The sequence below is a fragment of the Carcharhinus amblyrhynchos genome, chromosome 22 (genome assembly GCF_965287045.1).
Source record: "Carcharhinus amblyrhynchos chromosome 22, sCarAmb.v2.hapA, whole genome shotgun sequence".
NCBI classification, from domain to species: domain Eukaryota; kingdom Metazoa; phylum Chordata; class Chondrichthyes; order Carcharhiniformes; family Carcharhinidae; genus Carcharhinus; species Carcharhinus amblyrhynchos.
In genome coordinates this window covers 26,765,438-26,793,434 of record NC_137345.1, presented here as the reverse complement: position 1 = coordinate 26,793,434, position 27,997 = coordinate 26,765,438, and the positions used below count along the sequence as shown (strand labels likewise).

The 27,997-nt window shown below is 40.3% G+C and overlaps 1 protein-coding gene across 2 annotated transcripts; it reads right to left on the bottom strand.

The window, feature by feature from the left end:
- Window positions 1-42: 42 nt before the first annotated feature.
- On the bottom strand, window positions 43-27,814 carry rnpep (arginyl aminopeptidase (aminopeptidase B)). Of its 2 annotated transcripts, none has more exons than XM_080210056.1 (11): window positions 27,422-27,814; window positions 23,215-23,355; window positions 21,177-21,328; window positions 15,898-16,014; window positions 12,270-12,505; window positions 10,928-11,041; window positions 9,053-9,165; window positions 6,707-6,815; window positions 3,668-3,892; window positions 1,505-1,647; window positions 43-498 (listed from the first exon to the last, which is right to left on the bottom strand). In XM_080210056.1, the coding sequence occupies exons 1-11, from the start codon at window positions 27,785-27,787 to the stop codon at window positions 352-354; spliced, it is 1,863 nt and encodes a 620-aa protein (XP_080066182.1). In that variant the 5' UTR covers window positions 27,788-27,814; the 3' UTR covers window positions 43-351. The 2 variants fall into 2 exon arrangements, with proteins under 2 accessions (XP_080066182.1, XP_080066181.1); XM_080210055.1 differs by lacking the exon at window positions 23,215-23,355 and adding an exon at window positions 23,019-23,159.
- Window positions 27,815-27,997: the final 183 nt, after the last annotated feature.

The window sequence follows — 27,997 nt, the reverse complement described above, 5'->3', positions numbered from 1 at the left end:
TTCCAAGTTAAATGGTATTCTAAAAGATGATTGAGAGATCTGTGCATTTGCCACAAGCAGCTGAATTTATTAGATTTAACACTTCAGCCCTATTTTGGAAAATACCCAAGAAATGAACATGTTACAGCAAGGAGTTGTACAATGGTTATGTTTGTAGTACATTTACAAATAGAGTTGACAGATTTAAAAATTATTAGTTAATGATTCACCTGATTTCACGAACACAAATTGGAAGACAGTAATCAAGTACATTCTGAAGTACAAATATTCCAAACAGTCTGGGAAGTAAAAAAAACTTGTGAAAAAAGATATGTAATTTTCCTAGTAATTAGAGGATGAATCATCATAGTTTCAGACAAGGATTTTCTTCACATAATTTTGCACATTTTTGTGGAGCTGTTTCTCTGTAGCTGCAAAAATCTCCTGTGCCAATTTACGTGTTCCTTCAGTTTCAGACCACATGGCTCGATAAACAGGGACAGTGTACTTTTGCTTTCCCTGTGAAGAGGGCAAGAGTGACAATTTATATTAAAGTTTATTTATTAGTCACAAGTAGACTTACATTAACACTGCAATGTTTATTTATTAGTTACAATTAGGCTTATGTTAACACTGCAATAAAGTTACTATGAAAATCCCTTAGTTGCCACACTTTGGCACCTGTTCAGATACACTGAGGGAAAAGTCAGCATAGCCAATGCACCTAACCAGCATGTCTTTGGACTGTGGGAGGAAACCAGAGGAACATCACGTGGAGATAATGTGCAGACTTCACAGACAGTAAGCCCAAGCTGGGAATTGGACCTGAGTTCCTGGCACTGAGGCAGCAGTGCTAACCACTGTGCCACCATGCTGCCCCTGAAGGGAAGTATTACGATATTAAATTAATTTTAGGTTTATTGATTTTTCATCACTTCCTGGCCATCTTGGCCACCATTTCACCAAAAAAGAATTCAAGTGGTATAACAACTTTGTGATGCTGAACATTTTTGGATTACATTGTAGTAGTAGTACCAGGACAGGCATTGTAATAAGCAGAAATGTTAACCTTCTTATCTTAGTCTGTCAATCTTTTGAACTTTCACCAGTTTTTATATCATGAGCATTTCTTTTTCTCTATGCCATTTGTGTCTCCAACTAAGTTGTCTGTTTTTCAATGTCTTTGTTCCCCAGCTCACATTGTCTTTCATATCTCAATGCCTCTCTGCAGACATGTCTTTCTTGGTGGTGGTCCTAATCTCTCAAATCTGTATGGCTCTGTCCTTCAATGTTTGGTTGTATTCCCCAGAGTTTTTTTTCTCTGCCCTTTCTCAGCATCTTCCACTTAGTCAAGTCATCACCTTTACCCCTATTTGAGTTTTCAATGCATTTTGAAATGACTCAATTTTAATGTATAGGATATAAATAATCTACTCAACAGCAAATGTGTTTCTGTAATTATTACATTTTTCATCTTGCATTTTGTAGAAAGAGTAATTTGAGTGTAGTATACTCATTTACATACCTGACTATAGAGGAAATTCCTGAGTTCATCAAACGCGTCCTCATAGTTATTTTTCACAACAATCTGCACCCAGCGAAAACGCAGTTCAGCATTCTTTGCCTTCGATAGCTTTGGGTACATTTCAGCCAACTTTACAATATTGCCTACAGAAAACCAGGTTTTAAACTTTATTCAAGACATTATAGGTTTAATGCAAATTTTCTATAACAATCTGCACCAGTGAATAAATAGTTTGACATTCCTAGCTTTTGCTATCTCTGGTTACATTTCAGCCAGCTTTGCAATATTACCTGCAGCAAACCAAATTTCAAATTTTATTCCAGTTATCAGAATCAACTTTTATGTATTTGGAATGGGTCTTGAATGCAAAACCTATGACTCAGGTAGAAGTGCTATCACTGAGCCAAGGCTAAACATGGGCAAGAGTATAGAGGAATATGGGCCAAATGTGGGCAATTGGGACTAGCTTAGTGCTTAAAAACTGGGCTGAAGGGCCTGTTTCCATGCTGTAAGCCTCTATGACTCTGCACTTTATCTAGTGTTTTTTCTGATCACAATTTTTTCATATTGGGTTGCAAATAATACCACTTACCACTAATATGTGTATATACATGGGAAATTACTGAAACGAAACTTCTTTCATGTTTATATCAACCATCCAGATAAGCAAAAATCTCAAGTCCAATCCTAACAGGCTAACAACAGGATTGTCATAACTGGCCTGGCCTGAGATTTGGAAGATAGAACTGGTTAGGGTGGAAAAGGAGTGGCAAGGTGGTCCCACTCTTGAACACAATCTTGTAGATTCAGTGTAGTTATAAGCCATAAAAAGCAGATTCAATCCTTGTTCCACTGAGTTAACAAACCTGAACTGTGGAAATAATTTTAAAAAAGCTCAAGTACCCCTTTGGTTAAGGGATGGAAAATAAAGATAAACATTTTCTATTCCAGAAATGGTAACCAAGGCCCTAATCAGCAACTGCACACGTAGGAGTGGTTTAAACTATCATAGCCAAATTACCTGCCAACACTCACCATCTGGCTCATGCATAAAGAATGGCCACATGGTTTGAGGGTGCCAGTAGCATGGAACTGTACACCTGCAGCAAAGGACAGGAGAGAGAAAAAAATCAAAGTAATACTGATGCAGTGCATTAAATTTTGTAATGTAGGAAAACTTGCCAGCCAATTTGCACACAAGGTCCCACCAAAGATCAGTGGTTAAAGGATCAATGTTGGGCCACACATCAGAAAGACCTCCACTGCTCTTATGAGGGTACCAACAGATATTGTGTGTGTACCTAAGGAAAGTGGGGCTTTGGATTAATATGCTGTCCAAAAGAAACACTGCAATGTTTCCTCGGTGTTATGCTGAAAGGTGATCCTTATTTATTTTCTATAACAATCTGCACCCTGTGAATAAATAGTTTGACATTCCTAGCTTTTGCTATCTCTGGTTACATTTCAGCCAGCTTTGCAATATTACCTGCAGCAAACCAAATTTCAAATTTTATTCTAGTTATCAATCAACTTTTATGTATTTGGAATGAGTCTTGAATGCAAAACCTATGACTCAGGTAGAAGTGCTATCACTGAGCCAAGGCTAAACATAAATTGTATGACCACAGATTGTTTTTAATCTTTACTATGAACTGATCCTTAGCTTTTGTATCTGTACACTAAGTGCTACACTACTTCCATCCTTGGCATTAAATATGTCGAGTTCTCCCATAGAAATTAGCAAATTCTAACTCAATTTTATTGAGATTGATAGAGTTTTGCTAACCGGGAGTATAAAGGAATGTGGGGCTGGAGTTGGGTGGATGGGATTAGGATAGGCCATGATCTCTGACTGGCAAAACAGAATCGAGAGACTGAATAGGTGACTCCTGTTCCTGCGAACCTGAATCATTTTGAACTCAAGTTCCACAGGTTTAAAATGTACCTAAATAACCTTCACTTTAGATGCAGTGTTTAGACTTACTGAAACAGAGCTATTAATGTACAATCTTAAAAGATTACATTCTTGATAGGAAATAATTTTAATGATAATGAGCATCAGACTAAATGTTGTCCATGTGAAATGCGTTTCATGTGTTGCTCTAAGTAACTAAGAAAAGCTAACTTTTATTATGTGATTGATATAATTATCATGGCTGTTACCTGGAGGCAAGGGCGATTTTTCCAGGAGTTTATCAAGGAAGTGCACAATCTGGTAGGTTTTCCATGAGGACATATCAATAGCTTTGATAGCGTCCATGTTCAGATCTGCAGCCAGCCACAGAGCTGCCAAGTCTTCTGCAGGTTTCATGAGAGTATCACCAGATGAAAGGTCTGGTAGGTAAGGAGGCCACCCAGGGGTGTTCAACCAAGAATCAAATTCAAATCCTTAACAAAAAGAAAAATAGATAGTTCAGCAGCGAGTGTACTAGAATGTTTAACTCATACAAAACAGTTCTAGTCTTTGTCTCAACCTTGACTGCTGTTTGATTCTGCTGCATTCAATCACTAGAAAGTTTTTGATATTCACAGTTTATTGTAACGTACGTACTGGACCCCCTATCTGGAATAAAAAATGTACCATACATTTATCAAAATATCTTGGGGTATATTGGCTCACACATTTGCAGCATTCCAGAGTGCATCTTTTACATTGAATTTGACAAAGAATTCAGCAAATCCCAAACCTCTGAATGCAGTGAGCATTTTATGCATCAATTCAGTATTGTCCCTGATTTTGAATGCCTGCAGAATGATTTGATTCTTGGGCGAGTTCAGGATGATACAGCAAATAAACTCCAAAAACCTTGGGGTTAAATCTCCCAAAGAAATTCCAAGTGCCCAATTCGCATCAAAATGCGAGTAACTTCCGCTGGCTTTTTTAGCTATTTTCAAAATGTATCTCCTACACTCAGAGCACTGCAGAGTGCCCCTGCGCGATTTATTCTGAAAATCGGCAGTCGGGCCTATTCCCACTATAGGGGCAGCAGCATAGTGCTGAGCAGATCACTGCGCATGTGCTGAACTGTCATAGCGGTCATTGGTACATCCGCAGAGCACTTGCTTTGCTGTTAAGACTTTCTAATATTATCATGGAAACTTTATCCAAGTATGTCTCTGCAGCTTCATAATCAGCTGTAGCTTTTTTACCATGTATTTTGAGTAGATACACACCATGGTGTTTTAAAAAAATGTCAGTTACACTACCCTGATGAGCATTCACATGGTGTTGTTAGACCTGTTCATTGAACACTCGCTTGGGCCACGATATTGAAGCAATCCAATGGATTCTTCTGCTCTAATGGGGCCTCATCTGTTCTAGCAATACTTTGCCTACATGGATAGGCTTCGACTGGTGGGAGCGTTTTCCTATTATCCATTATTTCCGGCACATCACATGGTCAATATAAGATTTAAGTAATTTCTCTTTTTGCTTCTTCAAATCATAAGTGGTCAATATATCCACCATATTTTTCACTTAATCTTTTCCTTGAAGTGCCCTTCCCTAGACACATTACTAACTACTTGCTACAGATCTCCATTCTGAAAAACACCCTTCCACCACTACTGTCTGTCTTTATGACCAAACCACTTCTGTATCCATCTAGCCAGCCCAACACAAAGTGCATGCAATTTTAGTTTTTGTACCATTGTGTCATGTGGGACCTTGTTAAATGTCTTACTAAAGTTTATAATAAACTACATCCACAATCCCTCAATTATCTTTGTCACCTCTTCAAAAAACTCGATCAAAATGTAGTTTTAAAGGCAAAATGTTGATATTGTTTGATTAATATAGATGCAAGGCAAGAATTAGTTTCTCAGAAAAGGATTGTGATGATTTTCTAACATCAGAATATTTTAAACAAATCTGTTCTATTATAGCATTAATTTGTGTGTTATAAAAGCGTATATATTTTAATTTCTGGCATGAATTAAAAATGTACATGTTAAACTAAAATACAGATTAATTGCAAAAAAAGCGATATTTATAGTTCCCATAAATGCCTGTTCATTCTGAAGCCTTTGAGCTAAAAAGGGTGGCATAGGACTGGCAGATGGTCTGCAGGGTTGTTTGTCCTGTCTAAAGGTCTGTAGACTGAAATATTTGAGACGCACTATTAGAATATTATCACACCAGGTTAAAGTCCAACAGGTTTATTTGGTAGCACAAGCCACAAGCTCTCGGAGCACGGTGCTCCGAAAGCTTGTGGCTTGTGCTACCAAATAAACCTGTTGGACTTTAACCTGGTGTTGTGAGACTTCTTACTGTGCTTATCCCATTCCAACAACAGCATCTCCAAATCCAGAATATTATCTATACAGATCACTGCACCCTCTGGAGGAATATCAGGTACTGCGGGTAAATCTTGATGCTCACTGCAACTAACAGAGCCTAAGGCAAAAGTCTTCAATGCAGATTTAAACAGAATGTTGTTCAGAATTAATATTTAATAGCTATTAAGACTCCAGATTATTTATTTCTAAAAGGCCTCATAGCATTAGGAACCTGGCTTCAATTCCAGCCTCAGGTCACTGTCTGTGTGGAGTTTGCACGTTCTCCCTATGTCTGTGTGGGTTTTCTCCAGATGCTCCGGTTTCCTTCCATACTACAAAGATGTGCAGGTTAGGTTGATTAGCGATGTTAAATTGTCCCTTAGGCCAGAATTTTCCATCTGCACTCACTCCAAAATCAGAAAATTTAACAGGCTAAATACATGGGTTTATAGGAATGGAGCCTGGGTGCAATTGTTGTCAGTGCAGGCTCAATGGGATGAATGGCCTCCTTCTGCACTGTAGAAATTCTATGAACAAATAGATATTTACATGTTTTAAATAATCTCCATATGAGTAGATGATTAATGTGCCAAGGAGATATCAATTATGAAGTGACAAAATCTCAATTGGTGCTTAGAATTAACCTCAGATCTGATGTTGGTTATCAGAATCCCTTACATACACCATAACCCTGTCACCCGTCCATTACATATTTGTAAGGAAATCTGTATGACAGTCAGGCTGATCTCTCAAATTTAAAAAAAGACCACGCAGCAATACCTTTGTAAACCATAACTAGCCACCATAAGTCATTGATCCATTAGTAACAATAAAAAGATTAATTCTAATAAGAGCACTTTAGTAGCAAGAGTTTTCTTTCCTCTATTTAATGCATTCAATAAACATTCAACGAAATGACATTACCTGGTATATTTTCGACATTCTTTTCCTTGAGTTCTGGGAAATAGTTTAAATAAAAATTCAAGGTATCTTCTGCTACAATACTTTGAAACATGAATTTGTCCAGATAGGCCTGCATTCAAACAAGAGTGTATTAAGATCACAAGAGTTTATTTGAATGAAAACAAATGCCACAAGTGGAAAACTGAGCAGGTAGGAACATCACCTACAAGATCCCCTCCAAGCTACACTCCATTTTGACATGGAACTGTAGAACCTTTCCTTTACTGTTGCTGGCCAAAGTTATGTAACTCCCTAATTAACAGCATTGTGGATGACTATAAGATAATCAGAGCAGAATTAGGACATTTGGCTCATCAAGTCTTCCCCATTACATCATAGCTGACGTTTTTCAACTCCATTCTCCCATCTTTTCCCCGAAACCTTTGATCCCTTTATCAACATTGAACCTATTTCTGTCTTAAATACACTTAATGACTTGGCCTCCATAGCCTTCTGTGGCAATGAATTCCACAGATTCATCACCCTCTGACTGAAGAAATTCCTCCTCATCCCGATTCTGCACCAGGTAAAAGCTGCCCACCACCATCTTCTCAAGGGCCACTGAGGCTGGGCAATAAATGTCTCTGTCTCGAAGTAATTTTTTAAAATACTTATGACTCGTTTTCAGTGAGAAAGTAGCAATGCACTCAAACATGGGACAAATACGTGAACTCCACAAGTGAAGTGTTTGTGTGCATGTTACAGTTTACACATGCACTTCCTTCATTTTGCAGAATCCACACCCACAAAGATTTTGGCATAGTTCCTCTCGTATATTTGTGATCTGCTTGCCACAGAATTTAATCTGCGTTAGAATACCCTTAAGTTTGTCAAGGTCCATTTGACTTGGGAAACATCTGAATAAGTATGCTCATCGATGGATGTCCTTCCAGATTTCGATATGTTTCTACATTAACCATAGGAATCCACAGAGAGAGAAAAGCAACTCTGAGCAGATTGAAGTGAATGGCTGGTTAATTTATTTTCAATTGTGCTGCTTGAGGGACAAGTGTCAGCCAGAACACTGGAAAAATTCTGTGCTCTTCTCTGAATAGTACTGTATGATTTTTAATGCCCATCTGAAGCATGAAACTAGCTGGAAAACTTGATTTATATTTCTCCAGAAGGGCAGCATGGTGGCACAGTGGTTAGCACTACTGCTTCACAGCGCCAAAGACTGGGTTCGATTCCTGGCTTGGCTCACTATGTGCAATTTGCACATTCTGTGTCTGTGTGGATTTCCTCTGAGTGCTCCAGTTTCTCCCCACATTCCAAAGATGTGAGCATTCGAATTAACATGACTTGGTCATGTTAAATTGCTCCTTTGTGTCAGGAGGACTAGCTAGGGTAAATGCATGGGGCCTGGGTGGAATTGTGGTTGGTGTAGACTCGATGGGCTGAATGGCCTCCTTCTGCACTGTAGGATTCTATGGCAGCACCTGTAACAATGCAACAGTTCCCTTGTACTTTGCTACATTACGTGCTCAATTACTACACTGCCACAACAATGCATAATCTCCTGACACAAAGGTCAGATCTGAGTAAAGCTGAATTAGCTGGAAAACTGTCCTCCCGATACATATTTCACCAAATGAAAATCCTTCAGAAAATTCTTGCTGCAACTTCAAATTTGAGACACAGCATAATACCTCAAAGCTCAAATTGCGATCAGCAAGCAACAGGAGATTGCCGGAAGAAAATGAAAGGAAGACATTCAATCATTTAAGAGGAAGTCAGAACCTTAAGTTAAATGGTTTATACTTAAATTTTAAATGGTGATTTTCAACACCTTCATTAATGTCAGCATATTTGCTCAGCGACGAAGTGCAGAAAGTATTATTTTTTAAGATTTTGTAGCTGGGCTCAAAGGGGGAAAGCAACCGGAAATAAGCTCGAGAAAGACTGAGCAGTTTTTGGAGCACTGCCACAGCTTCATGTCTGACTCTAACACTACTGCCTCACAGCACCAGGGACCCAGGCGCGACTGCCGTTCTGGGTCACTGTGGAGTTTGCACGTTCTGTGTTTGTGTGGGTTTCCTCCTGGTGCCCCACTTTCTTCCTAGTCTGAAAGATGTGCTGGTTAGGTGCATTGGCCATGCTAAATTTTCCCTCAGTTTACCCGAACAGGCAGCGGAATCTGGTGACCAGGGGATTTTCACAGTAACTTCATTGCCGTGTTAATGCAAGTTTACTTGTGACACTAATAAATAAATACAAAATAGTCTAAACTAGACGAGGCCAGCATGCGACTATTAATCAATTCATCATAAAAGCAAAAGAAAATCTTTATTGATAAAGAGTTCTTACCCGAAGGAAAGCATCAAATTTGTTCTGATCACCCACAAGGTGAGCTAGATATGATACGAAGCAGTAGCCCTTCTCATAGGGAGTTTCGTTATATGTGTCATCAGGATCAATACCTAAAAAGAACAAATACAATGAATTAAAACATTTTAACTAAACTAATTTCAAATTAAAGGAAAACACATTTCCCTAACAACCTAATAATGAGCAGGTTATGCCACCTCATTTCAAATAGTGATTTTGCTTTTTAATTTTCTAACTTCCCTCTTGCAGCCCCTTGCTGCTTGAAAGCCACCTGCACTTTTCCATTTTCAAAAGCATCTCTCAGCTTGTTTCCAATCCCCATCTTATATCTCTTTCCCAACACAATGGACGTTAAGTATTTTTTTGATTACCCAGACAGGTCACCAAGTGGCTAATTATTTAGCTTGTGCTAAATAATAAAGCTTCCATATAAGGGAGCAGCACGGTGGTACAGTGGTTAGCACTGCTGCCTCAGTGCTAAGGATCTGGGTTCAATTCCAATCTTGGGTAACTACCTGTGGATGGAGTCTGCACGTGCTGCGTGGGTTTTCTTCAGATGCCCTGGTTTTCTCCCACTGTCCAAATAAGTGTAGGTTAGGTGGATTAGCCATGTTGAATTGTCACTTTGTGTCCAAAATGTGTAAATTAGGGGGATTAGCGGGGTAAATGCATGGGGTTATGGGGATAGGATGGGGATGGGCTTTGGTAAGATGCTCTGCTGGTGAATTAGTGCAGACTCAATGGGCCAAATGGCCTCCTTCTGCAATATAGCGATTCTATGATAACACATTAATCATCTTTTACCTAGATGCTTTTAATCAAAACAAAACTTAAGAATACACATTTACTTTTAACATTAAGTATCGAATAGCAATTTTACCAATCCTTTTGCAGAAAAGCAGCCAAAAAATTCCACGATGCGTTGAGAACAAGGTGAACAGTAATACTGACTCAGAGGTAGGTGGTCCTGAGGAACATTATGGCAGCCAAAAAAAACAAGAGACTAGCCAGGGGAATGACAGGCAGACAAATTACAAGAATATAGATGCTACATTAGGGGAAAATTTTGTAATCAAGGGTACAGATAGTGTATTTTTGTAGGTGATAATGTAAGCCTGAATAGAGTGTTGTTTCCCTAGTCTGAGAGTGAAGGACGCTGCAAGTGTATCAGGCGTAAGGAATGATATATTGAAAGGGTTAACATGCAGGGTTGGCACAAAGACTTCACACTCTTGTTGAGAACTTCAGTGCAACAAGGGATGACTAGTTGATAGGAAAGCCTTTCCTGGAATCAAAATTGCATCCACGTTCTTGTGCAGAATGTAAATAAAGCAGGAGGGAAGACGTTAACACACTGGGGTCGTGGAGGGGGTGGGGTGGAAAAAATGGGGTTAATAAAGCAGTTGAAAGTGAAACAGCATGTCTAGCTGAAATAAACTAAAAACTTTTTGAGGAAGAGAAACAGGCTATGTCAGTGAGAAATAAACAATTCTGCTCAGTCTATGTAATGATTATACAAAACACGTATTTAAGTAAAACAGAACTTTTTAGCAGATAGGAATAAAACAACAGTAAATGCAATCTTAATTTCTGTTCCCTTAGTAGAAATATTCATTTAAGTGGAGTCAGATGTACTTGTAACAGTTATAGAAGATTGGGATCTACTAACGAGATAGGCTTTTGAAACTAACCTGGTAGCAAAAAGTGAATCCAAAGCAGCCTGTACAGATCTAGGGCAGGATTTTGCGACCTTGCTCGGGCGCGTTCGTAAAATCCCACCCGAACCAATGGAGATTTCTGTTCTACAAGCCTTGCAAGGCAGTAAAATTCCAGCCCTAGCGTTGAAGGTCTCACCTGGTTCAATTTTGACTTTCAATTTGTTGAGCGGATGATCCTCCCCTGTGTTATCCATGTGTTGACGAAGCAGGGCTCTCCCAGTAGCAGCCTCGAGAGAAGTATATGCTGCACCTGAAAAATAAAATGACAAGCAAAACGTACAGATCAAATAGCACTCTGGTAACAATATCCGAGCCACAGGCACAGACAAAGCTTGTCTATGAATAAAACTCATCCGTGTTGAGACAGTAAACTGGGATTTTTAAAAGCAGACAATTTGCCAGTTTGGCAGGGGTATAGATTTAGGGGGCAAGAGAAACATAGGAATAGACAACAATCCTTTTGTTTAGCGATGAGGTTGCCTTCCAACAAGGCACTCCTGGAGTGCCACAGGTAATAACAGCATGTTCATTAGTCCTACCCTACCTTCATTAGGCTATATAGTGTGACATTATTAGGAGAAGCAATGACCTAGTGGTATTATTGCTAGACTATTAATCCAGAAACTCAGATAATGTTCTTGAGACCTGCTTTTCAAATCCCACCATGGCAAGTGGTGGAATTTGAATTCAATTAAAAAATATCTAGAATGAAGCATCTACTGATAACCACAAAACCATTGCCAATTGACGGAAAAACCCACCAGGTTCCCTAATGTCCTTTAGGGAAGTAAATCTTCCATCCTTACTTGGTCTGGCCTACATGTGACCACAGAGCCACAGCAATGTAGTTGACTCTCAACTACCCTCTGAATAAGGGCAATGCGGGATGGACAATAATGCTGGCCAGCCAGTGACATCCATGTCCCTTGAAAATTAATTCAAAAAAAAATTATAGCTATCAGTAACCTTGTTTTCTGCCCTTTAAAAGTACTAGGTAAGCAGACAAATCTATTCACACACTCCTCTGTCCTATGACCTGCTGTGAGACAGAGTTCCAACTCCTCTCAACTGCTCTGCAAAGTAGAGATATGAGTAATTTCTGGTCAATTCTTTTTTTGAGAGTCTGTTATCGATTAACAACATTTTACACAAGGAAATCTCCTTAATGGGTTGGGAGACAATCAATGCCCTTTACTGGCTTTGGTGAAAAAACTGGTGCTCAACAAAAATCATACATGACACTCAAAATAACACGACACTTAAAGACTTATGTTTTAAACCACATGAAATGCATTATTCAAGAGACACAAGATTTAACCAGCTTAAACTGTACTATGTTTAATACCTCACTGAGCAACATACCTGAATGGTATGAACTAAAGAACATCTTAATTATTGAGCATCTCATCATATTTTCAGCTATGAGAATTAGGAGACTAGAATTCAAAATCACAATGTACGTTCTACAGAAGGCATACCGTAAAGTTCTGTTGTAATTCTCCGTTGTGCATACATTGTAAAACCTTCATTAAGCCAGAAGTCTCCCCAGTTGGCATTTGTGACCAGATTCCCAAACCAGCTGTGTGAAATCTCATGGATGATGACATCAGCCAGTGACCGATCTCCTGCCAGCAGACAGGGAGTAACAAATGTAAGGCAGGGATTCTCCATCCCACCAAACGGAAAAGACGGAGGCATGAAGAGGAGGTCATACCTTGGAACATTACAAGAAACTTGGGGTTATCAAAGTTTTCCTTTAAAAAAAAACACCATCCCACCTGAACACTTGCAGTCTTTTCATTCTATTATCTCTCAATACAGGGGTACTTGTTTCTTCCTCACTCATGGCATACGCTACCAATCACCAACTATTAGTTCTACAGGTAGAGATTTGAGTCAATCATTGTATTTGGTTGTAGGAATGGATCGCATCTCAAAACGTGTAAGAACTGATGCGATTAATCAAAGGCAGAACCATATATTGTAAGCTGCAACCTAACACTCATGATGGAGGCACAGCCTCTTTCATTTTCATCTTCTAATCTCAGTTTATTCAACAGGGTGTGCAAGATAAAAACAATGTAATCTCTTACTAAAATCGAGTTAATGGTCGTATTGGTGGGATAGTTCTTCTGGGTCACTCCCAGCTTACTTTCTCTGCAAACAGAAAGAAACAGAAAATGCTGCAGGCACTTAGCAAATCGGGCAGCACCGTGGAGAGAAAAACACAGTTGACATTTCGATTGTTTGTCTTTCATCAGGACTCATTATCTCAGTTTCTCTCTCACCACAGATGCTGGTCAACTTGCCAAAGTGTTTTCAGCACAGAAGTCCAGCGTCTCCAGAATTTTGTTTTACTTTCTGTGCTGAGTTGTGTAACTTCAGCTTTGCCCTTTCGAACCTAACTGACAGGTTAGTTCCATCCTTCATTGCTAACATGATTTATCCACTTCCAAAAATTTGTTTTTTTTCAAAACTCAGTCAGCACTGACAGGAACAGTTCTCCCAAGTTAGCTCAGCACAGTAGCAAAAGTAACAAATTTGCTTCAGAACAATTCATGCGTTACTGCTAAGACATACAATCTTTTGAGTGCACATTTGAAAGAATTTGTGTGCACCCTGGCTGAAAGTTGTCTTCCACTAAATGCCCTTTTAATTTGACTGACTGCTGGTCTTTAAACAGTCCAACAGCAATCAGATTGAATGCCCCGTACAGTAAGAATCAAGCAAGTAGCAGAGAAAGACACTGTCTAATACTTTTACCAGTACCAGCTGAAGTGTAATGAACAAATAGAACCAGCATTAAAAAATAAAATTGTTTAAACATGCATTTTAAAGTTAAGTCCATTTGTGCCTTTTACAAAGTGTATGTGTAAAATGAATAGACAGCGTAATTAATGTATTAACTGACTTTGTATACAGTATATACCCTGCTCCTCTGTCACAGTAAATTTAAGATGTGGAGATGCCAGTGGGTGACTGGGGTAAACACAGTAAGAAGTCTCACAACACCAGGTTAAAGTCCAGCAGGTTTATTCATCAGGAGCAATGCTCTGAAAGCTGGTGGCTTTTGCTACCAAATAAACCTGCTGCACTTTAACCTGGTGTTGTGGGGCTTCTTACAGTAAATTTAAGACAAACTAATTGCTCTTCAGAGCAATAGGATGTTAAATCATAAATCATTGAACAATGTCATAATAAAATAGCAGATCATGGAATGAGTTTAAACCCACAATCTAATCTTCAGGGTTTATGACATCCATAGTCCCCTTTGATTAAATTCATAATCTTTCCTGGATACCAATTATTTTAGATACTACCATTAGTTACAATTAATTGAAAATTTCATAATATCAGGGCATTATGCCAAACATTGATGACAATTGACAATCATTTACGGATCTTTTGCTGCAAAACTTGCTTAGAATGTACAGGTGTGAGGCAAACTAAATACTTCCAAAGTCCAGGCTGTTGAGACAGACCGGAGACTTCAAAAATAACATTGTGAAAGGTATGTAAAAACAAGACAAATTCAATGGGTAAATCCACAGCATCATTGTGAAACATGCATTTATTTGTTTGTCAGTCAGGGGGCCATTCAGATTATAGTTGTATGATTAATGTACAGAGCACCTTTATAAAAAGGCACAAAAGAGGAACAGGTGTCGAAATTTGCTGATGACACAAAGATAAGTGGAACAGCAAATTGTGCGGAGGGTGTAGAAAGTCTGCAGAGGGATCTAGACAGGCTGAGCGAGTGGGCGAGGACCTGGCAGATGGAATACAATGTTGGCAAGTGTGAGGTTATCCACTTTGGTAGGAATAATAGTAGGAAGGACTACTACTTACAGGGCGAAAAGCTGCAGCATGCTACAGTGCAGAGGGACCTGGGGGTCCTTGTGCATGAGTTGCAAAAACCCAGCCTACAGGTGCAGCAGGTGGTCAGGAAGGCAAATGGGATGCTGGCCTTCATAGCGAGGGGGATTGAATATAAAAGTAGGAAGTCTTGCTGCAACTGTACAGGGCACTGGTGAGGCTGCAGCTGGAGTACTGTGTGCAGTTTTGGTCGCTGCACTTGCGCAAGGATATTTTGGCCTTGGAGGGAGTGCAGAGGAGGTTCACTAGGCTGATACCAGAGTTGAGGGGGTTGAGCTATGAAGAGAGGCTGAATAGACTGGGCTTATACTCGTTAGAGTTTAGAAGGATGAGGGGGGGATCTTATTGAGACGTATTAGATGATGAAAGGGATGGATAGGGTAGAGGTGGAGAGGTTCTTCCTGCTCAGAAAGGACAGCAGGACTAGAGGGCACAGCCTCAAGATAAGGGGGGGGCAGTTTAGAACGGAGTTGAGGAGGAACTTCTTCACTCAAAGGGTGGTGAATCTCTCGAATTCTCTGCCCGTTGAAGTGATGGAGGCTACCTCGCTAAATATATTTAAGACGCAGGTAGATAGGTTTTTCGTAGGCAAGGGGATTAAGGGTTATGGGGAGAAAGCGGGAAGGTGGAACTGAGCCACTTCAGATCAGCCATGATCTTATTGAATGGCGGGGCAGGCTTGAAGGGCTAGATGGCCTACTCCTGCTCCTATTTCTTATGTTCTTATCTTCTAACAGAAAATGAAAGACAAGGCAGCAAAGGTTCATTATTGAAGGATTTTGAGAGATAAGAGAAAACCTATTAAGGAGAGGGCACAGGAGAGAGAGAGAGAGAGAGAGAGAAAGTACAAGAGAAAGACAAACATGCAGAGAAAATGGTGAAATTAACAAACTTACATATGTAGAAGGGCTAATGCACACATTAGTCAATGTACATGCAGCTTGGAGTTGGCAAATAGGCGTGGATTTGGAGGAAGAAGGTATGCTCACACAAGAGAGTAGAAAAACAGCTTATTTTACACATTAGAAATTTCAGTTAAATTTTTAAATGTATTTCAGTTGCTTTATTAACAGTCTGCACCAAACAATTTGTTTAGATGGGAATTGCCATTATACAATGTTTGTGTAGGCAATTCCCAACATTAAACGTCGATGTAAAGGAATGTGAAGCAAGGTGTATTGGCAGAACAAGATTATTTTATCAAAACAGATCGTGGAACGACAGATTTACCTTCCCCACACATACGGACCAAAGAGCTTCTCACCAACTTTCAAGAACTCTTCAACCACACCGTCATATTCCTCTTTAGCAGCTTCTAACAGACTGGGTTCAGTCCAGACACAACTCCTGCACCAGAAATAAGATTATTCTCTTAATGCTCAAATACTAAGAATGGGACAATGAAAACCAGGCACTTTATTTCACTCCCTTACTCAATAACAGACATTATAATTCATAAGAAAGCAAACTTTATTTAGTATACCGAGCTTAATATTAACAATCCTCCAGAAGGCAGAACTAAAGATAACCAGATCCCATTTTACCCATCTTTGACTACATACTGTGACAAAGAGTTGAGAGCATGCATTGAAATTTAAATATGCAGGTTAAACTGAAGTAATTGTTGTTTACTTGAACTTTGTCTGTCACATTATCAAGTCAGCAATTGAGGCCCATTGTGGAAATGATTCAGATAATAACCAGACGGGACTATCCGGCCAACTCAGAGCTGTACTAATGCTATAAAGCACCTTCAGAAAGAGAAAAAGTAAAAAGGTAAGAGCAAAAGTGAAACAGAGAACATGAACAAAAATGGGTGTATGAAAGGCAAGGGGAAAGGGAAAGGTGAAAGCAAAAGAAGCACAGGAGAAAGATAGAATCAAACAAACTCAGGTTTCCACAGAAACTGAATTCCTACTGTTGCACACAGGAAGCAATGTGCGTGCAGTGTAGATTTAAGAAGGCAAGAATGGATTGGCAGAGAAGGTAGTCATGCAGAGGAAAAAAAGCATGTCTATCTCTGACCACAATTGCCTACTCTTAATTAGCCCTAGAGCTTTGCATTTAGACACAGAACACACCTTGATCGCATTAGGGAAACCAGTCTTCACTGACTCTATGATGGCAAGCATTTGTTGTCTATCCCTAATCGTCCCAGAGAAGACGGTGGTGAACTGCTGCAATCCATTTGGTATAGGCTTTGGGTGTGTGTGGCAAGCTTTTGACCCACTGTGGCGAGCACTGTTGCCTCAACGCCAAGAAGCCGGATTCAATTTCTGGCTTGGTGTCTGCATGTGGAGTCTGCATGTTCTCCCATACCTGCGTGGGTTTCCTCCCACAGTCCAAAATGTGCACATTAGGTGGATTGGCCATGGTAAATTTTCCTTCAGTGTACCCAAACAGGCTCTGGAGTGTGGCAACTAGGGGATTTGCACAGTATCTTCATTGCAGTGTTAATGTAAGCCTACTTGTGACTAATAAATAAATGTTACTTTACATTGACAAGTGAGTTAACAGTTCTAAATTAGGATGGTGTGTGACTTGGAGGGGAACTTGCAGATGGTGGTATTCCGCTAAAGTTTGTCATCCCTAGCAGCTTGATGTGCTAGATCTTGTGAACACGAACAGTCTTTAAAAAAAAACTTTGGAATTAAGACTTTACTGGAACCTTTAGCCAGAATATTAGCCAGAATTCTGGTGCACCATTCGGTCAAAGAATCCCCATGTCAAAACATAAAAGTTTGCTACTTTCTCCATGACTAACAAGAGAGCTGCTCAACAGGTTTCCACAAAGTGCAGAACCTTGATGGCAAATACTTGACTATTAGTGGTTGTATAAATAATCCTGCAGCAGATATGAAGAGAGGATTTGCTGAACCAAAGCACAAGTTGCACAATCTCAAACAGAACCTGATGCAGAAACTATGATTTCTGTACAGTAATAGCCCTCTTTTCTTCCAGAATAGTCCTCCTTTCACTACTCAAACCCGTCAACAACAACCTCTATTCAGCACGAACTTTACTGTCAATGCTTTTGAATTCCTGTCACCTGTAACGTTTGTGCATTCCTTCTGGGAATAAATCTAATGCAAACCACAAGTTCCACAGAGGGTGCAGTCAGTTTACTGATCTGCTCAATGTCCCTTTCCCACTGCTTCTTGGACTGTTCCCTTCTGGTTGGCGAACACTTCAGTGGTCACGGGCATTCAGCCTCTGACCTTCAGGTAAGCGTTCTCCAAGGCGGCCTTCACGATACACAACAGCGCAGAGTCGCTGAGCAGAGACTGATAGCCAAGTTCCACACACATGAGGATGGTCTCAACAGGGATCTTGGGTTCATGTCGCACTATCTGTAACCCCCGTGACTTGCCTGGGTTTGCAAAACCTCACTCTCTGTGCTGTCTGGAGAAATACACATCTCTTTAACCTGTGATCAGTGCTCCTTCCACACACATTGTCAGCCACTTTAGGACTTGAACAGCAGGTTAGGTGTAAAGATTCACATTCTAAATCAGTAATCTCTAAACTGTCTGTGCTTTACATGCTCTGTCCGAGGCCAGAACTCTCCATTCACCTGACGAAGAGGGAGTCCCCTCGAAAGCTTGTGAGTTTACTATCAAATAAATCGGTTGGACTAAAACCTGGTGTTGTCAGACTTTTTACTGTGTTTACCCCAGTCCAACACCGGCACATCCACATCTTGGACTTTGATCAGACTGTACATGTACATGTTGGTGAATATCTGGTCTCATTTTCTTTGTAACTGCCAGCTTTGTGATATCTGCAAATTGAGTGCTTTGAAATTATACTATGATATTTCTCCATGTGGTGAGTTCAGTGCTTGCTTCAAATATAGTAATAACTTTCTCTTCCTGAGTGGATACACTTTAGCCAACCTTACCCTAATACTTGTCCTCAATCTAGTGAGCACTTCCAAAGACCTACAATCATGGGACACTACTTACTCAGGCAATGACCTCTTCTAATAGAGGATGTGTGGGACTTGGAGGGGAACTTGCAGGTGGTGATATTCCCCTGAATTTTGTTATCCCTAGCAGCTTGATGTTCCCTCAGCCCAGGCAGAAATCACTTCAGTACTTTCTCCAGCCTTTAGCCCACACTCAGCATGCCAGAAAAAATGAATAGCAGTCATTTAAGAGTTCCTGCATTCCTCATTCCCCATCCACCTGCTGCCATAACATCCCCTGCCATAAGTTCCAGTTCACCCATGCCTGCCACAAGATAGTTTTACCTTCTACTGTGGTGGAATTCAAGGCAGGAACCCTAGAGCATTGTCCTAGGTTTGCGGATTACAAGTTCACTGATGTATACCACTAGGCCACTGGAGGAACAGTGGCAAATCAATTGAATTCCACCAGCTGCCAAGGTGAGATTTGAATCCATGTCGCCAGAACGTTAGCCAGAGCCTCTCTGGATTACTAGTGCAGTGATGTTACCACTGAACTACCATGCTGCCGAAGGAAAAAATGTTTCAGCTCACCCATGCCTGCCATAGGACAATTTTAACAACTACCAGGGTGAAATTCAAATCAGGGATCTCAAAGCATTGCACTAGAGGTTTGTAGGTTACCGCATCAGTGACCTATCTTCAGTCCAAAAATGAATAGATTAGATGGATTGGCCATACTAAATTGCCCCTTAGTATCCCTGGATAGGGACATCGGAATTCGGAGAAGAATTAGGCAAGTTTAGCCCTTCGAGCCTGCTCAGCCAGTCAGATTATGGCTGATGTTTTCCTGGTCTCAAATCCACTTCCCCACTTGTTCCCATCTCTGTTTCCCTTTTTTATTAGAAATATGTCTATCGCTCTTCTCAAACCATTCAATGATTCAGACTCCAGTGCTCTGGAGCAGTGAATTCTACAAATTCATCGCCCTCTGCGAGTAGGTCCTCCTCTCAGTTTTAAACCTGCCGCCTTGTAACCTATACCTGTGACCTCTTGTTCTAGATTTCCCCAATAAGAGGAAACATTTGGTCTACGTTTACTTTATCAATCCCTTTTAAAATTTTATACACTTCGATCAGATCCCCTCTTATTCTTTGAAACTCCAGTGAGTACAAGCCCAAACTGTTTAATCTTTCCTCATTCGCCAACCCCTTCATCACTGGAATCAATCTGGTGAACCTCCTCTGAGCTGCTTCCAAAGCCACCACATCCTTCCTCAAATAAGGAGGCCAAAACTGGACATAATACTCCTGATGTGGCCTCACCAACACCCTATATAACTGTAACAACAGTTCTCTACTGTTGTACTTCAGTCCTTTTGCAACAAATACCATTATCTCAGTCGCCTTTTTTATTATGTGCTATACCTGCACACCGACTTTGAGGTTCACGGACAGACACCCAGATCCCTCTGCCTGGATGCATTTTGAATCTGCTTTCCATTGAGGTAATAATTTGCCTTTTTATTTTTTCTGCCAAAATAGATCATCTCACACTTATCCACATTAAACTCCATCTGCCAAATTTTGTCCCATTCTTCTAGCCTCCGATCTATATGTGCCTGTAAAATCTTTATCTCCCCTTCATTGCCTGAATATTTCCTGCTTATTTACTACCATCCGCACATTTTGCTATGTTGCACTCTGTCCCTGCTTGCAGATCATTTATATAGATTGTAAACGGATAAGGTCCAGGATGTGTGGATTAGGGAGATTGGCAGGGTAAATACATGGGATTACAGGGATATGGCCTGGATGCTCTGTTGTTGATGTGGGCTCGATGGGCCAAGTGGTCTCCTTCTGCACTGTAGGGTTTCTACAATTTAAACCACTTGGGCACAGAAGGAACTCAGCCGAATGCATCTGTTATTCTCAAGAGGTCTCCCATCCAAGTACTAAACAGGCTGAGTTGGTTTAGTTTCTGAAGTCAGACATTTTCAGACTAGTATGACTATAGGCTGGTGACCAGTATGGGAAAGTGCGGAGGCAGCACAGCTAAATTAGATGACATTGCTTTTTTGACAATATCTCAGTCTGCCACAACTGGACATTCCCCAACTGGAGAATCACTCAGGTAGTTACCTCGTCGTACCTTAAAAAACATCCTACAGAAATATATTGTGCATCACCCCGCATAAATAAAAGCAACCTGGAAGGAATATATTCAGAATTCACTTTATTCTTCAAGTAAATGCCAAATTGTAATCTGACAATTTACTCATTTAAAATGCAGAAATGTTTTAAGCCTTTTAATAAAATAACCACTCAAGGGACTTGCTGAAACCATAAAGAATTCTTACATTTTTTAAAATCAATGGGAATTTAGAGGTCATTGAATCACACAGTGCAGAAGGAAGACATTCAGCCCATCAAGTCTGTACCAAACAGTCTGACCCAGGCCCTATCCCCATAACCCATACATTTAGCCTAGCTAATTGAGCAATGTTAAAGTGGTAAACTGGCAAAAACAAGACAAAAATGATTGGTCAATTCTTTTAATCTCAAGCCACTTTGAAGTAGCTGGGTAAAGGGAAAGAACTCACCTTGGTCCAATCTCTGCAGAGACAATGTCACCAACAGCTAAGGCAACAAGATATGAAGGAATTGGGTGATGCATTTTGAAGTGGAACATGTTTTGCTTTTGATCATGTTCCCTTTTGGTTGCACTCATAACTGCTGTGAATCCTTCAGGAACCTAAAACAAGTAAACAGTAGCACCAGAAGTTTCACATTTGGAGAAACATTCTCAGCTCATACACTTATTGAAACAAAAATCAAGGACTGATTTAACATTAACTGGTCAGATTAGGTTGTCTTTTTTTGTGTGGAGAGAGCATATACTTAATAATCGGTCATAATGTCAGACAGATGACGGTGTCGATTTGGTGCATTGGTCATGCTAAATTTTCCCTCAGTGTACCCAAACAGGCGCTGGAGTATGACGACCAGGGGATTTTCACAGTAACTTCATTGCAGTGTTAATGTAAGCCTACTTGTGACACTAATAAATAAACTTTAAACTTTAATGTCAGGCAGATGACAGTGTCATTGTTGTTTTGGAGCAACCGAGCTAAAGAATGACCAGATCTGGCATTGGTGAGCAGTGTCTGACCTTTTATGTTGATGTTGTATTTGTTATTTTTAATATTTTGTATAGCAGGCATCAATCCAAAGGAACGTCCTGCCAAGACAAATTAATGTTGATTACCTATTGGCTGGGGAGGGAATACTTGGATTTCCCTCTATATGGAACTAGGAAACCACTGTCCAATTGTCTTGTGTGCTTTGAAATGGCCTGTGTTAATTATGCATCAGTCTGCAAATACAGCTGAAATCTGGTTCAGTCTTAAAATTGCTGGATTTTAAATTCCAGACACAGCTAAATATATCCTTGTTCTGCCTAGATTACTTGGACGTTTCTTAATTCATGTGCTCTTGATTTAATGGAATCTGTGAAACATTTTTATTCCAACATATTTTTGCATCATATTACCAAATTCACATCTGCCACAACAATTGACCAATTTAAATATTTGGAGTTGCTTTATCATTTCCCCATTGCCATCTTAAAAATTGCTTTGCAGAGGTGGTGTGTAGGCAGGCACTGTATCTAGACTCTCCCCCTTCAATATCATGGTACCTGCTCTAATAGAAATGAAGGTAGCAATGGAAGACAACGGAACAGTATTCCAAATCATGGCACCACATCTGTGACACCACTTAGAGAAAATATTGCATTGTATGCCTCAGACATCAGCATCAAAACTGTGAATTTAAAAAGTGACTTGAGCAAATAAATCCAATTTAAAACATTTAGAAACATGTAGTTTTCAGATAAAGTCATCTTCAAATATTGAAAAGGTACAAGGATTAAAATAATCATCAATCACATCTCTTAAGCAGTCACAAAATCCTTACAATGAAGGAGGAGGCCATTCAGCCCATTAAGTCTGCACTGACTCTATCTTACCCAGTTCCCCCCACCCCACCCTATCCCCATAACCTGTGCATTTACCATGGCCAATCCATCTAACTTGCACATATTGGGACTTTGGGAGGAAACCGGAGGAAACCCACACAGACATGTGGAGAATGTGCAAACACAATTCAGACAGTCACCCAAGGCCAGAAATGAACCAGGGTCCCTGGTGCTGACAGGCAGCAGCACTAACCATTGTGCCTCCATGCCACCCTATGTCAAATTCCAGTCCTTTAAAGTACAGTCATTCAATATTCTTCATTTGAAGATCATGCACATGGCTTCAGAATAATTTCAAAATGATCTATGATAATTTTGTATGAGCATACTTCATAGTGTCTGCAGTTTTCAACGCTCATTACCTTAGTTATGTTAAGTTTACAGGAAAGAACATCATTGGCCTTACCTTAATAGAGGCAGAGTAAGTACTCTTAACTGCAGGAGTATCGAAACAAGGGAAGAAGGACCTGTTTAGGACAGCCTGGCCTTGGGTGAAGAGGTACGGCTTTACTTTTCCTGCTGTCTGTTCAGGGTCCAACCAAACAACCTACCAAAAAGAGCACAATGACAGGCGGTATTCATGCAGGGTTGTAGCATTTTACCTGTATGGCAGCAGAGTACGTGCTCTTGCTGCTCGGAGTGTGGAAGGAGGGAAAGAGAGACCTATTGAGTACCGGAAAGCCAGATGTATACAGAAAAGGTTTCTCTTTGTTGGCTGTCTGTACTGGATGAAGCCAGGAAATCTGGAGTAGCAAAAGGTAAAACAATAAATTAAACTTTACATTGAAAAAAAATTTAGCAAAATGGCAAGATGCATACAGTTCAGTTTTTGTGCGGGGCAGGAGTAGAACTGGCAGAGAATGAAGACCAAATGGGGAAACATCATTTTATTCTGTTACCCATATTCATTCAGGCTGATCCTTATCACACTTGACTGACGCTATGGAGCTCTAGAAAATGACCCAAATGCATCGCATCAAAACAGCTCTCAATTGTGAGGTATACAGGTTTAAGATACAAAATTAGGGAACTCATAGTTTTTCATGTAGACTGATCATGTAATGATTTTAAAGATAGTTTAGCAACATTGTTTCTGGCTATTTCTGTATAGCAACAATTAAAATAACCACATAATAGCCCCATTTCAAAAGTACTTAATTAGCTAGAAAGTGCTTTGGGACATCTCGATATTGCAAAAGGTGCTGGGCGGCACGGTAGCACAGTGGTCAGCACTTCTGCTTCACAGCTCCAGGTACCTGGGTTCGATTCCCGGCTTAGGTCACTGTCTGTGTGGAGTTTGCACATTCTCCTCGTTTCTGCGTGGGTTTCCTTCGGGTGCTCCGGTTTCCTCCCAAAGTCCAAAAATGTGCGGGTTAGGTTGATTGGCCATACTAAAATTGCCCTTAGAGTCCTGAGATGTATAGGTTAGAGGGATTAGTGGGTAAATATGTAGAGATAGGGGGTAGGGCCTGGGTGGGATTGTGGTCGGTGCAGACTCGATGGGCCAAATGGCCTCTTTTTGTACTGTAGGGATTCTAAGTTTCAAAATTCCAAATCTTTTCCTTTTCAATTTCCACTATGGTTTTTCCAAATGATTACATTTTGGATCCATTGTATCCTGGAGATTTCCTTTCCTTCCCCAATCAAAGACTGCCAAGTTGCCTAACGTCTGCCTAACAGTCAGTCACCAATAAAATCCAGTTGATGGATCAATGTTAACTTCAAGGCCTGAACCACTACTGTAAATCTACTCAATCTGGACATTTTTTTAAAAAGTCTTCAGCTCAACACACTGCTCCTGATTAATGAAATGATATTCAAAAACAGTTCACTTCCTCTTGGGTTTGCATAACGACCCACAAAACAGTTTGTTTCAAAAGGGTGTAGATTCTTTACATTTAGAATACAGTGCTTCTGAAGCAATGTAAAATACATTCCATTTGATATCATCTGTGATCTGCACATAGTTCCCATGCCATTAATCAGGGGAATTTCTCTTGTACTGTCTGTCCTTCTAAGCAGCTATTACAAGTGTAATAGCACCAGAAGCTGTATGTTCACATTAATTTGGCTAACCATTAAAAGTCAAAAACATTTCAACACCATAAAATTTCCAAATTTGGTCCAGTTTCAAACTTGCATAAAAGCTCAATAAAAAGGCTCCATTGGTGTGCCATTACAGTACTTACATGTAAATATTCAATGATTTTTGAGATTTCTCTATGATGCCATTAAATAAATTGATTAATGACGTCACTAAATGGATGGAAATTCATACCAACATACCTGATACTTGGACTTCAGTAATCAGTCTACGCTTTTCACTTACAACTTTTGAGACTTACATACAACTTTTCCTCTGAAGTGATTAAATAGATGAAGTGGAGACCATGACAGGATAAACTGTACGTGGTTTGGGGAAGGAGCAGAGTTGTTGAATTGAGTGTTCCTCTTCTCATTCCATGTTTAAAAAGCTATTCATTTGCATTGATATTTTCTAATGTCAATTTTCAAAGCGCCAGTGTTTTCTGAATCATTTAGATTGAATACAGCTATATGAAGCTATGGATTGCTACGACATGCAACATGTTTGAACTTGGGGAAAGTGATTACTACACTTTTACAAGGTATCAAAAAAAAAGTAACATATTACTTGATGCATGAATCTTGAACCAAATTTAACATGACAGTTTTTTTTAAAAAAAGACAAGACCTAAAACACCATGGCGAACTTTGCATCTGCATTCAATATAAACTGATCAGAAGTTGAGAGTTAGGTTTGAGAATATATATTTCTAGCATAGGATCAATATATTTAGCACTAGGAAGAATTACAAAGATATAATATTTATTAGCGATGCCTTACACTTAAGTGGCTTCTGCACCCAAACCCAAGGGTTTTTAAAAAGAAACATATCAGCATCTTGTGCAAGACACATGACAATGAAAGTTAAATAAAATGCTGACAAATCATTCAAGCCACAATGAATAGGTTACTCCAGACCAAAGCAGTGTTTAAAATCTGTTTGAATAGCATAACAGAAAATAATTATGAAACATGGTTCTAAATTATTTATTGCATACACCATTAGAAGATTTACAGCACAAAATGAAGCTGTTTGGCCCTTTGAATCTGTGCCAGCTCTTTGCTGGAGCAATTAAAAACCATTGCCCAGCCCTTTCCCAGTATATCTTCTTATTTCAAATATTTATCCAATTGTGCCTTAAAATAGTTTCTGCCTTGACCAGTCCCTTTGACCAGACATCATGACAACACAAAAAATTACTCTCAATTTAATCTTAGTGACAATTTTAAGTGGATAACTCATCACTGATTCCCAATCAAACTACAGACTGATATAAAGGATCTCAACTAAATTACCTCAACATTCTCTGCTCCACAGTAGATAATTTAATTCAAATACGTGCAGAGACAAAGATATAATGGAAACTCAGTTATTGCACCACTGTCATTTGCAGACCAATGGTATTCAATAGTTTTATTTTCCACATAATATCTTTAAATCTCCCTTCCATCCAGCTCCTTACATTGACATTTCTAAATGTAAAATTCACTAATGACTTGTTAAAGGGACATTATAGGGCCATGATTTAATAAGTATCGATGTAGAGATGTGAAAACATTCAGCCGAAAGACTGAGGTTCAGCGGTTGAATGCTTCATTATTACTTGGGTACGGCTAGCCTCAGTGGCATCTGCATGGCTTCAGGTGTAATCTTTCATGACACACCCTACACAGCTAAGTATTTCAGAGTTTCAATTTCACCAACCTGTTCTATTTATAAGTCGAACTGAATTGAAATACCATCAACATGTCACCTGGTGTGTAGCATTGCCATTGGAAAAGCACCTGTAACTGGGATGTGCCTAAGCCACAACATCACAGCAATATGTTTCATTCGCATCACTGGTCCTTTCCCCAAAGCCCTGCAATTATCTTCCTTTATGTCTCCTCCAAACCATTAAAATTCAAACATATAGTAAGATATCTCTGTAGAATATTTAGACTAGATAAAGCAAATTAGATCACAATTTTAAGTGCTTAAATATTCTAATGTAAGCGATGTATCCAGTTTAATTAGTTTTGAGAAACTTATTTTTAAATGGACATCAGCTCCGATCTCCTTAAATCCATCCACCTCTTAAAACATTTATTTTTGCAACTCTCATCAAAACTCAAATCTCCGAAGGACCTTGCCTGTACCAAATTCTCTCCTTAACTCTCAGTGGCACAAAGGTTAGCACTGCTGCCTAATAGCACCAGGGACCCAGGTTCGATTCCCTGATTGGGTCAAAGTCTTTGCAGAGTCTACACATTCTCCCCATGTCTCAGTGGGTTTCCTCCAGGTACTCCAGTTTTCTCCCAAAGCCCAAACGACATGCTGGTTAGATGCATTAGCCATGCTAAATTCCCCCTCAGGGTACCCGAATAGGCACTGGAGTGTGGCAACTAGGGGGTTTTCACAATAACTTCATTACAATGTTAATGTAAGTCTACTTGTGACACTAATTAATAAACTTAAACTCTGGCCTTTCAGAGATCTCTAATGAAGGGATTTAGTTTGCTCAGTTCAAAGGCTGCCCTAATAAATCAAAGTTGCTGATTCACAGGAAGAGGCCATTCAGCTCCTCTAGATTGTTCAAGTCTGATTTGTATCTTCAATCCATCTACCCAAAATCACCCTCTCACCCCACTAATGAGTACCCAGGTTGAACAAACAACATTAATCTGCGTTTAATGATAGTTTAACTCTGGGGAAATCCCAATTTAAAACAGGAACAACTCACCCCGGGTCCATCGGTAGCCGTGTACTGGATGTCCAGCTTCAGCTGCTGCCCATCGCCGCTCGGGCTGGCTAAGCTCAACACCAGGGTGTCTCCATAGCTGCTGAAGGGCTGGGTTTGGAAGGGCACCGGCTGGGCATCTCCCCCGGCACAGCGCACAGTCACCGCCTGCACACTCAGGCTGGAGTGAGTGTCCAGGCGGAGCTCCCGCTCCCCGGTCCCCAGGCAGCACAGCTCCAAAACCGCCCGACCCTGCAGCTGCCTCCGCTCGAAATCCACCCGCAGCTCCAGGTGGAGGTGACGGAGCCGGTAATGTTGGAAACTAGAGGAAGTGGCCGTGTCCCGCACTAATTCCGCCGCCATCATCATCACACTGACTGAGGCAGGCCACGCCCATCGAGCCAGACCCGCCTACTCCCACGAGTAGCCCCGCCCCCCCGCTCATCGAGGTCGACATCGCCCATCTCACCCCGTCCTCGCCCTTCGAGAGACACTCCGCCCACTCCCACCGCTCCGCCCATCTCATCCCGGCCTCGCCCATCGATATAGACTCCGCCCACTCCCCTGAGAAGACCCGGC